The following is a 12,762-nucleotide window of genomic DNA, read 5'->3' on the forward strand; positions in this document are numbered from 1 at the left end:
TGTGCCCAAAATCAAGATCCTTCTTCAACCACATGAACTAGATTGATTTAACTCACCTTGTACAAGAGATAGAAACTTGAAATCAGATTTTAAATTTAAAAAATACATATATGTATGTATACATATATATGATTTAAAATAATGTAATTTATTTTCTTAAAAAAAATGAAAATTACTTAATAGGACTATTCATCTCCTCCCATATCTTGATTTACATGACCTAGTATAGTTACTATCATTGACATGTCTCATGTTGTACAAGAAATAGAAACATGTGCACTTGTGTATGATTTAAATTAACTTCACTTCATTTAAATTGACCTTATAATATTTAAAAAAAAATTATTGTTTCATGATGCTCATCTTTCCCCACAATCTATTGTAGAAAGGGTGTAGATAATATTAGATAATTGAGACGAAAAGTATCACTAACTAATTCGAGAAGGTGAAATAAAGCATACGCAACAATTTAAATCTGAAGACATAGCCAACTGTAACCACTTTTGAAACTTAACCATACCAAACATATTTTTAGTTTGTGTTTTATTTAATTGATTATATGAATCTTTAATATTCATACTTTATCATATTAATTTAAGATGAAAATTTCCTATCTCATTGTATTAAGATTTTTAAATATTTATTAACTAATAATTTTTAACTATCTCTTTATCACTAATTAAATTTTTATTATATGTATTAAGTATATACTGTATGTAAATAAATTAGATTTTATTTTCTTAAAATAATGTTTTTCTAAAAGCAAATGAATGGTGAATAATTTAAAATATAATTTTAAAATTAAAAATATATATTTTTTTGATGTATTTGATTTTTTATCAATATTCTTCATCCTTTTGAAATGTACGATTTAAATTCCTTTAACTATTAAAATCAACAATGGAAGAACTTGAACATTTGAAGAATGAATCAAATAATATATAAAAGAACTACAATCATTACATTCTATGCAACTCTAGATAATCATGATACAAGACACATTAACTTAAATTCTCTCAAATTTGTGAGATTGTATATCCAACTTAACACCATAAATTTTCTTAAATAAAAAAATTCCAAATATTTTATTGTATAAGAATATTTAATAAATATGTGTTAGACTACATACTAAATAGCCTAAACATAGATTTAAATTAAAAATCTTTACAATAAAAATATATGTAATTCAAAATTTAAGCTTTAAAATTTTAAACATAAACATACTCCTGACATACAATAGTTACCTGGGGATTGATGGATTTAATCTTCTGCCAATATTCTCCGCCTTCCTTAAATGTCTCCTGTAACCCACTTGAGAGTGAACACTCGAAGAGCTTGAGTCTTTTCAATAGCTCCAATCCATTTCCCACTTTCTTCAGTTTCGGACATTCTGTTAAACGGAACTCTTCAAGGCATGCCATTGCCCCCTCCTCCAATTCCGGAAACTCCTCTAACTCACTAAAATCATAAATTGTGAAGAAGCGGAGCTGTGGAAAGCCTCCCGCCTTTCCAAATGTCTCTGGCAATTCTCTGCAATTTGAATTCCAAGACAAGTTCAACCGCACTAGGTTGGACATTCTTTGTAATTCTGGATAATGACTACAATTACTCCCAGATAAGTGGAGATCCCTGAGGTTTGCAAAATCGCATATCCAAGTTGGGACTGCAAAACTGTCTAAATAAAGAGTTTCCAGATGATTCGTTGCTGTCATGTTCTCCGGAAGCTCCATTTCTGTTGTGCTGGTTCCATTCCAAATGAATAGATGGCGCATCTTGACCAAGCGTGCAAGGGTCCCTTCCAATTCCATTTCACGGCGAGCATATAACCGTAGTTCTTGAAGCTGAGTCATTTTGACAAAATCCTTTGACCTCACGAATTCGTCCTCTTCACTGGAAAGATTCAACCAATGTGACCGCAGTGTTCTCAAAGAGACCAGCTGTGATAGTCCCTTTGGCATGCGATCAACTCCCCGACATTCTAAATGTTGAAGACATTTGAGTTCATTAATCCACACCGGCAATTTTATGCAATACCGAGGCAGAGCAAGAAACAAGAGACTTTTCAGATGTCTCACACACTCTGGCACCTTCACAATCTCTGTCGCCCTCAAATTCAAGACTTTGAGGAGTTTCATTTTTTGAATGCTCTCAGGCAATGCAAAGATGCCTGTGTTGCTCAAGTCGAGGACGCGCAGTCCTCTCATAGCTGTAAACAAGTCTGCAGGAATTCTTGTAATCCCCTCATTCTGAGACAGTGAGAATGTGCGGAGACAAACAGTACGTACCTGTGAGACGTCGCCATCGTTGATATCTTTTTTGGCCACTAAAACCCTGCACCAGTCAGCACCTCCGTCTTTGGAGGCTTCCTCAATAGAAAAAACGCATCTGTTTTCTGTGGATACCCCTATTGCCAAGTCAAGCAGCAAATCGTGAATTCTACAAAATTTGGTTAGATTATTAATCCCCAGGACTCTGCGTGTAAAAATAGCTTCTGATTCCTCCCATAGTTGAAGCAGACAAAGGTTAGAAAGTTGATACAAACAGTCGCACGCCGCATCCCACTGGCCCTCTCCTGCTGGAATAAAACCTTCCCCAATCCACAAATATATCAGATACTCACATTCTATCTTCTCGTCTTCAGGAAAGAAGGAAAGATAGGCAAAGCAGGCTTTGAGATGTGAAGGCAAGGCATCATAACTCAATCTAAGAATGGGTATGACGGGGTCAATATTGGCAGTAAGTACCCCTTCAAGCTGCTGAAGCTTGGCCTCCCAGTCCCTTGGCATTCTGGAATTTGCCAGAGATGCGGCTACCGTTTTGATAGCCAATGGCAAATTCCCACATTGCTTTACAATCTTTCGACCCAGCACTTCTAGATCTCTGTTTATCGGAGATCCCTCAAATGCATAAACACAAAAAAGACTCCAACTATCTTCACCAGACAAAAACTGCATCTCATACATTTGAGCATGCAAGTTTCTACATACCTCCCTGTTTCTTGTTGTTACCACAATTTTGCATGGGCAATTGTGTCCAGTTGGGAGGCCAAGTTTACCTAACAAATCTTCTTCTCTGGCAGCCCTCCAGACATCATCTAAAACCACAAGGCACCTTTTCCCTTGCAACCTTTCATGAATCTCAGGAGCCAATACCTGCTCACTTACTTCATTTTCCTTTAACCTCCTACTTAAATCTTCATCATTTAACTGGAAGACTAAATCCTTCTGTAATTTGGAAATGGAATAAGACTGAGAAACAGAAATCCAGATAGATTTCTCATACCTTGATTTTACGCTGCTGTAAACATGCTGAAGAAGAAAGGTCTTGCCCGCGCCCCCCATCCCAACAACCGCAATAACAGGAGAGGCATCGTTGTTCAACAATCTGAGCACATCTTCAACTTTGGACTCTATTCCCACTGGACGTGCATCGCTGGGCGGTAGATAAGGTTTCCTCAATCCCACTCTTTGAGATGTACTGGGCAATGCTTCATTTACAGCAGAGACATCATGCAATAGTTCTAGCTCATTGCCCTCTTCAATAATTGATCTGATGCGGTTCTTGATGCCCTTGATTCTCCGCCCCATCCTATACCGATAAATCCATTTATTGCATCTCAAAGATAGAATTTTATTTCCATAAAGAGATTCCAGAGCACATTCCTCACGGATGTCCTCTGCAAGCAAGGAAATAACACGAATCTCCTCCAGCCATTCATTTACATCCTCATTGTGTCGAGACCGTTGATCAGCATCTTTCAGAAAACCCTTTACATGTCTGAGCTTCATGTTTAGCCATCTCAAGTCTTTTCTGAAGTGCAACACCATGTTTGCCTCTTCAGCAAATTTCCGAAGAGCAATCTCAAGAGCCATCTCACAGACTTTGCCTAGAACAGCTTCTCCAACTACGGATGGCATCTTACAAAAATTATATCGCACTAAACAAAACAAAATGCCTCACTTGACGAAGGCAAATTATATCACTCTAAACAAAACGAAAACAAAATCCCTCTCTTTGACTTACTAGCCACAGAAAAAAAATCCCCCAAAGACTCGAGGAAATAGGATTGCTAATCACTTAGCACACCCTAGAAGATACAAAACTTGATAAGCTTGGATTCGACCTGAGGATGGACATTTACAAATCAGGCATTTATAGCAGCAATTCCTCCTTGGGCAATGAAATGAACGGCTTTTAGAATTTTCTTCATGCCTACGTCTATGCTTGTTAGATTTATCAGTTAAAAGAAGAATAAGATAAAGAGAATAACTTTGGCAAAGCAAAGGTAAAGAACAAAGCATTATTGCTGAGCGAAGTTAAAGAAAATAAGATGAAGAGAATAACTTTAGCAAAGCAAAGTTAAAGAGATGTTCCCGCTTCCTCAATTATTATATCTCAGATAAATACTTCACTGGGAATGTTTTCTTTACTTGTGATGCTTTTCTTCTTACCGACGTCTACACTAGTTGCTTTTCTTCCTGGGAAGAGAAGAGTAGTTCATAAATAGATGCTTTCATAAACAAATGCTCTTTATGGTGGATTATGGAGAAAATGATTGAAAATGCAAAAAGCTAAAGAGGAGCTACCAAATGTCAGCAACGAGGAAAGGATGACGAGGAGAGGATGTTTATTTTACTAATATTGTAGAACAAAATGTATATGTTCTAAATTAAACGAAATGTATATGTTCTAAATTAATTGACACATAAAAGTATAATTAATTAGGTTCAAATTATTAATAGTGTAGTTTAAGTTAGATATTGTAAAGTTGTATTTTGGTATTTTTTTAAAAGTTACTTTTTTGTAGGAAGATAAAGATAATCTGGTAAGAAAGAGGATATTTTAAATTATATATATTTGTTTGAGATAAATTATGTATAGAAGGATGACCTAAAATAATAGTGTTGTACAATTAAGGTGGGAATGAAATATAATATGTGTCTATGGATTGACCGGAGCTAAGCTTAATTATATGTGTTCAAATGAGGAATGCAAGACCAATTAGTGAGGGCAACTTGAGATGCATGATTGTGACATTGTCAATATGTAAATGCTCATAAAACTAGCAGTCACATGCTTTTTTTGTACATGCAATGAGTGTACCGATAGGAGATGAGATTTAAGAAAAAAATGTAGAATGAACATTAAATAATGTAAATATAAGTTTTTAAAAAATGAAAATACAAAAATAAAAAAGTTGAAGATTAAAACATAGATATAAAATTTACAATGTTTAAAAAATTTGAATATTGCTTGGCAAACCTGTTCAATAATTTCAATATTTTACAATTAAATTCAATTTATCAAATATGAATTTTTTTTTTTTGAAAAAAACCAATAAAAAACTTTATTAGAAAAAACTAATAAAAGAAATACAAAAAAGATAATATGAAAAATAGCGACATCTCTAACAAATATTCTATTGACTAAATCAATTATAAAAACTGAAAAATAATATTTAAAGAAAAAACTAAACTAATAAAAAAAATTGAAGTAATTTAAAAACTAAAAACTAAATCAATTAAAAAAATTAAAAGTTTAATAAATAGAGATCAAAACATAATCTAATGTGGAGATCACAAGTAACTATTTTAAAAATAAATAAGAAAACAAAAATAATAGTTAAAAGTGGATATTTAAATTATAATCTTATGTGAACAAATTAGATTATTAATCTAACAAATATTCTATTGACTAAATAAATCATAGAAACTAAAAAAAACAATATGTAAAGAAAAAAAAACTAATATAAAAATAATAATTTAAAGTAATTTAAAAACTAAAACCCAAGTCAATTTAAAAAATCAAAAGTTTAATAAATAGAGATCACACCATAATCATCTAATGTGGAGATCAGAAGTAATTTTTTTCTAAATAAATAAGAAAAGGAAAATAATAGTTAAAAGTGGATATTTAAATTATAATCTTATGTGAATAAATTAGATTATTAATCATTTTTAATTTAAATAACACAATATTTACTAAAATATTTTAAATAAATTAATAACTATTATTTATTTATATTAAAATTATCAAATATATTAAAAAAATCATTTAAAAAAAATTTAAAAACTCTATTATGAAAAATTAATAAGAGAATTACAAAAAAAAAAGTCTAATAAATATTCTATTGACTAAATAAATTATAGAAACTTAAAAAATAATATTTAAAGAAAAAATTAAACTAATAAAAAAATAATAATTTAAATAATTTAAAACTAAAATCTAAATCAATTTTAAAAATCAAAAGTTAACCAAATAGATCACAACATTAGCTAATGTGGAGATCACAACTAATAAATAGAAAAAGAAAAATAATAGTCAAAAGTGGAGATAACAACTAATAAATATCAAAACAAGTGTTAAAAGTGAAGGGAAATAAAAACTGACTGGTAAATAATTAACAAAAAAGATTTTAAAATTTTCTGACCAAACTCTTGTAATTTTTCCATCAAAAATTTAATTTTTAGGAACAAAGTTCCCACAAATAGCCTATCGGCTAAATTAAATAGAAATTCACATGGTTGCAAAATCTTATATTACATTTTGCACCCATTTGAATTTGGATGTGAGGCTTAATAATTGTATACCTCAAAGTGTGTAGTGCACACAAACATTCATGTAAAACAAATATTTAACTATGACAATGACATCTAGATCCATGTTAAGTAATATATTCCTCTAAATGTAATGATGTGAATCCATTGTCTATTAAATTGCTCAATGACATGTTCCAAATAAAATGCCACAAATAGCTTCTATTACATAAATGTCACACTAGGTTTACCACAAACCCTTTGCGCATCAACTCCGGTTCGAGTCACACTAGGTTTACCACAAACCCTTGCCAATAGTGGCATGTTGTGATGGTTAAGTTGTTGTGTTGTTATCCTTGCCATCAAGGTTCAAATCTCATGGGGATGAGGTCCCCCGTTTGTGGCCTCACTGGTTCATAGCTCCAGGTCAAAGCGTTTACCCCTCTTTGAAAATAAATACATAAATAAAAATTGAAATGATTGTAAGTTAAACTTTACGTATGTTTCTTATCTCACAATAACTTAGTGTTAGGACGTATTCATGTTTCATGCATTTGCTTCCTTTTAGTTAATATAAGACCCTGGTCAATTTTGGTTCCATTGTTGGGTAGTGGGCTTTCTATAATGATCTCAATTTTAGTGAGAGCATTTCTATAGCATTTTCAAAATCCTATTTTAGGACGAAGAAAGAAAGAACATTAAAAAAACTCAAGATGGATAAGTTGGACTTTTGAATACAAAAATTAAAATTGGAGATATGCTCATAGAATAAGGTAAATGAGTTGCAATATGTAGAACACAACTAGTTGCATGGACCAAGATGTTTCTAAGATGTGACTAATTAAAAATTAAGGGCCTCATAAGGCTCTATTTGGCTGACTATGATCTATGAAATTTCTATAAAGAGAAGAGTGCGAAAGATCTTTATAGGAATCTTGAAGATGCTTATTATGCTATACTACATAGTAAACAAGGAATTTTTGAGAAAGAAAATGTAATCTACAAAGTTTGGCAACAAAATATTAGTTTTCAATCATCTTAATGCATTAAACATGATAGTTTCTTAGTTGATTCCATTGGTAACAATATTTAGGAGGATGGGGAGGAGGATCATTGCATGATCCTATTATATTTCTTTCCAAATTCATCGAACCATCTCATTATGTCTAGTTGGAGAAAAACCACCAAGTTCAAAATAGGTGAGGTGGAAGCTTGCTACTTTTTAAAGAGATGCAGAGAAAGACTTCTAAGTTAGCCAAGAAGTTTTGTGTAGTTTATGGAAGATCAAAAGAGAAAGACAAGAAGAATGACGATAAAGATGAAATGGGATGCAACAAAAGGAAGAGATTTATTACATATTATAAAACATCCTAATATAGGATGCAAAGAATGTCACATGGGGAAGTAAATGATGGCTACATTCAAGAACAAGGGGCATTTTCTTGCAAAACCTTTACATTTAAGTCATACATACTTGTGTGAACCTATAGAAACAAGTGAAATGAATGGTCAAAGGTATTTTATGTTGTTTTATTATTATTATTCTAGAATGACATGGGTTACTTATAAGAATTTTAATTTTCGACAATGAATAATAGTTATTTCCAATCTTCCCTTTTAGGTTATGGCTTTTTTTTACTATCAATACTACATATAACATTTTATGGCCCATTGTAGCTTAGATGATAGAAAGAAAAGTAGAAAGATCAAGGAGATGAAAGGAAGGAGGTAGATTACTTTCTTAGCATAAAAATAAGAAACTTTAGATATATTAAGGTATTGTGTTTGTCATCAATTTAGCTTCTTTGATCCCTTAAGAAGAGGACTTGTGTGTGATGAAAAAATGGGATAATTAATAATTATTTAAAATTAATTATTGGTAAATTAATTATTGGTACAAGTATGATCTGTCATGTGACTTGGGTAAGGGATGTGGACTATGAGACTTAGTCACATCATAGACATGTAGTTAATTAGCTAATTAAATCACTTAATATGACTAATTTATGAGGCCTAGGATAAAGTGATATAACCTAAGTAAATTAATCCAATAATTTAAATAAATTATTATAGTTAACAAAGGAATAACATTATATTTAATAATTGACCTGACAATTTTTAAGTGTATACAGGAAAGATATTCGTATTCTTAAATATTGTATTTAAGTATCATATAAACACACATGTATTTAAGTTAATACTTAGATATCATTTAGTAATATTTTCACCTTTAGTAGACTTTTACTTGTGTACATTAAGTGAAACTTCCACATTTAGTGGACATATCATATTATCACTTTTCACTTTAGGTATCACCCTATCTTTTTCCCACCTTATATAGGTGAAAAACTATCATATCATGTATCATTTCATAAGATCAATATAATTTTCATTATCCTATATTTTCCTATGCGTCATCTTGTCTACTAAACAAATTATTTTTATCATGTATTAATTTAAGCTCTTGTTTAAATACTTTCCATTAAGCCTCTAGATCTTAGGTAGTTATCTGTTAACATTTAAGGTCAATCAATCTATCTATGACTCAACACTTAGTCAAATGGTTACATTTCTACCAAGCTCTACAGTTGCTACCAAGCTCATCATTCATCCAATAGTTTGAACCAAGTGTCTCAGTTGCTACCAAGCTAAACAAACAATTTTTAGTTCATGCTAAGATACACAGTATCTATCGAGCATCAAAGATAGTTTGCAATATAGCCCGAGTGTAGTAGTGTCTACCAAACTATCCAGTGGAAGTGATGGAGACTTTAGTATTAACTGAACTTTGTATTATTAACCATGCTCTACAATGTCTACCGAGCTTATAGGATTAATGAAGTGAATCCAGAATCGATCGAGTCATGCAGTGTCAACCAAGGGATTTAGCTATTACTGAGTTTCTCAGTATCCACACTCACTGCACCAACTTAACAATCTTTTGCTAAATCTCTTAACTGAGTGCATACTTCATTGTATGTTTGTAAATCTTTTAACAAGGTGGAGCCCACACTCCTTATTGCTCCTAACAAGGTATATCACGATAAGTGGTCAATTGTAAGCCTTAATAGGTTAAATTTATATTGTTGTACTAAAGCTTGTGGGTATCATCCCCACCCCAGTTTTTCTTTCTATTTGGAAGGTTTCTGGGTTCCCATATCTTGTGTCAATGTGTTATGAATGTTTTATTTCTTTCATTACTTCATGCATGCAATTAGATTAGAATATTATATGAAGGATTAATTGGTGAAGTAAGATAAAGAATGAAAAGTTGGATCTAGAACTAGCCATTGGACAACTAAAGAAAGAAAAGGAGCAGCTCTCTCAATCATTGAAAAGAAGGAAATATCTTGCAGTACAAATGGATGATAATCTCTACATTGAAAATATAATTGAAGACTTATGTCCAGAAAGAAATTCAGATGAAGTTGATGGGCAAGTGCACCAAGTTGTGGTGCCAAAAGGGGGTATAAGTGCACACCTTTTTTCTAAAATCAATGATTTCTAAACTTCAACAAAAATTTGAAGATAGTTACGCTCAAAATTTTAAGATATGAAAAAAACAAAAGTAAAAGTCCTTTGAATCTAGTTTCTAAACTACTCATTTTTTTTCAAAATGGTTTAGTTTTAAGTCCTAAAAAAGGGGGGCCATAGAAAGTGTTACTATTTATTCCAAGAAAAATAACACAGTACAAAGTGTGGCCCCCCTAAAATTTTAACTTTTTTTTTGAAATTCTTTAATCGCTCTAGTCAAAAGTACTTAACACTATAATTTATCCCAAATTTTTCAGGTAATTTTATAATGTGTATTTTTTTTAATGAATTTTTAAACTAGACACATCCCAAAAATGTGAAATATATGTGTACTCCCCCTAGAAATGATTGAAAACTAATCTAAAATCTTTTTATTTCAAAGTGTGTAGAATGGAGTCTAGTTTCTAAAAAATTATTTTTTTATAAAATTTGATGAACGAGCTAAAATCTATAGCCCAAATTAGTAAATGTTGGTTTTTGACAAAAAAGGGACATACATTCAAAAAAAATTATAGATGAAAGGCTTGAAATAGATCAAATAAAAAATAAATTATATGGTTATATAGCTAACAAAGAGACTTGCAATGTCATGTAACTTGATCTTATCGATGCTCAACCATAAGGAATCTTGAAGGAGAGCATACACAAAAAATCAATCATTTTTGGTATGTTTGTAGCAAAACATGTCTCATACAAGTTTATAGACTCCAAACCTTTGGGTTAGATCCCCAAGGCAAAACCAAGCCTTAGGCTTGGTAGAATGAAAAGGTTTGAATAGTACATACACCTTATAGTGTGCACGCACTATTGAAAACTTTTTAAATTTGAGTCTTAATAGCACGTGCCCACTTCAGTGTGCACACACTATTGAGACCTAAATAGTGCATAAAGAGGGAAGAAGAGAGGTAGAGAGAGAGAGAGAGAGAGAGAGAGAGAGAGAGAGAGAGAGAGAGAGAGAGAGTAGGGGATGGGAGAGCAAGGAAGTGAGAGAGTAGGGGTAGTAGAGAGAGTATGCGATGGGAGAGAGAGGAAGTGTGAGAGATAGTATGGGTGGCAAAGGGAGATAGATATTTAGAGTAGGGGATGGGAGAGAGGAAGTGAGTGAGAGAGAGAGAGAGAGAGAGAGAGAGAGAGAGAGAGAGAGAGAGAGAGAGAGAGAGAGAGAGAGAGAGAGAGTAGGGGTGGCAGAGAGAGTATGAGATGGGAGAGAGAGGAAGTGTGAGAGAGAGTAGGGGTGGCAGAGAGAGTATGGGATGGGAGAGAGAGATTGAGAGTAAGGGATGATAGAGAGAGTAGGCAGTGGATGAGGGAGCAAGAGAGGAAGAAAGAGAGAAGGATGGGGTGTGTGTGAGAGAGGGTAGGGTGGTAGAGAGAGAGAAAGTAGGGGATGGGAGAGGGGAGAGAGAGTAGGGGATGGGAGAGAGAGAGTATAGAGGAAGAGAGTGAGAGAGAGAGAGAGATAGTAGGCAGTGGAAAAGGGAGTGGGAGAGGGACAGAGAAGGGGGATGGGAGTGTTTGTGAGAGATCTAGAGAGTAGGGGATGCAAGAGGGGAGAGAGAGGGGGGATGGGAGTGTGAAAGAGAGAGAGAGTAGGGGATGGGAGAGGAGGGGGAGAGAGTAGGGGATGGGAAAGAGAGAGTAGGTGGTGAGAGAGGGAGTGGGAGAGGGAGAGAGAGAGGGGGAATGGGAATGTGTGTAAGAGAGAGAGAGAGTAGGGGATGGGAGAGAGAGAGTAGGCAATGGGAGAGGGAGTGGGAGAGGGAGAGAGAGGGGGGGGATGAAAATGTGTGTAAAAATATGAGAGAGAGTAGGGGTGGTAGAGAGAGTAGAGAGGGAGAGAGTGAGAGTAAGAGAGAGAGAGAGAGTGAGAGTGAGAGAGAGAGAGAGTAGGTGGTGGGAGAGGGAGTGGGAGAGGGAGAGCGAGTGAGAGATAGAGTAGGGGATGGGAGAGGAGAGAGAGAGGGGGATGGGTGTGTGTGAAAGAGAGAGAGTAGGGGATGGGAGAGGGGAGAGAGATAGAGAGAGAGAGTATGGGATGGGAGAGAGAGAGAGAGAGAGAGAGAGAGAGAGAGAGAGAGAGTATAGAGGGAGAGAGTGAGAGAGACAATAGGAGGTGGGAGAGGGAGAGAGAGGGGGGGATGGGAGTGTGTGTAAGAGAACTAGAGAGTAGGGGATGGGAGAAGAGAGAGAGGGGGGATGGGAGTGTGTGGGTGTGTGAAAGAGAGAGTAGGGGATGGGAGAGGGGAGATAGAGAGTAGGGGATGGGAGAGAGAGAGTAGGTAGTGGGAGAGGGAGAGAGAGAGGGGGGAATGGGAATGTGTATAAGAGGGAGAGAGTAGGGGGTGATAGAGAGAATGGGATGGGAGAGAGAGTGAGAGTAGGGTATGGGAGATAGTATGAGAGAGAGTATGAGATGGAAGAGAGAGAGTGAGAGTAGGGGATGGGAGAGAGAGAGTAGAGAGGGAGAGAGAGTGAGAGAGAGATAGTAGGTAGTGGGAGAGGGAGAGAGAGAGGGGGATGGGAGTATGTGTGAGAGATCTAGAGAGTAGGGGATGGGAGAGGAGAGAGAGAGGGGGGATGGGAGTCTGTGCTTGTGAAAGAGAGAGTAGGGGATGGGAGAGAGGAGAGAGAGTAGCCTGTGAGAGAGAGAGTAGCGAATGGAAGAGAGAGAGTAGGTGGTGGGAGAGAGAGT

The 12,762-nt window shown here is 34.5% G+C and overlaps 1 protein-coding gene across 1 annotated transcript; it reads right to left on the reverse strand.

Annotated features, from left to right (window-relative positions):
- Positions 1 to 1,163: 1,163 nt before the first annotated feature.
- LOC149557585 (disease resistance RPP13-like protein 4) lies at positions 1,164 to 4,194 on the reverse strand. The gene has a single exon (XM_089832223.1). The coding sequence runs from the start codon at positions 3,915 to 3,917 to the stop codon at positions 1,209 to 1,211; it is 2,709 nt and encodes a 902-aa protein (XP_089688349.1). The 5' UTR covers positions 3,918 to 4,194; the 3' UTR covers positions 1,164 to 1,208.
- Positions 4,195 to 12,762: the final 8,568 nt, after the last annotated feature.

Source organism: Cupressus sempervirens, chromosome 5 (assembly GCF_028749045.1).
Source record: "Cupressus sempervirens isolate cs-2001-9-10 chromosome 5, ASM2874904v1, whole genome shotgun sequence".
Lineage (NCBI taxonomy): Eukaryota > Viridiplantae > Streptophyta > Pinopsida > Cupressales > Cupressaceae > Cupressus > Cupressus sempervirens.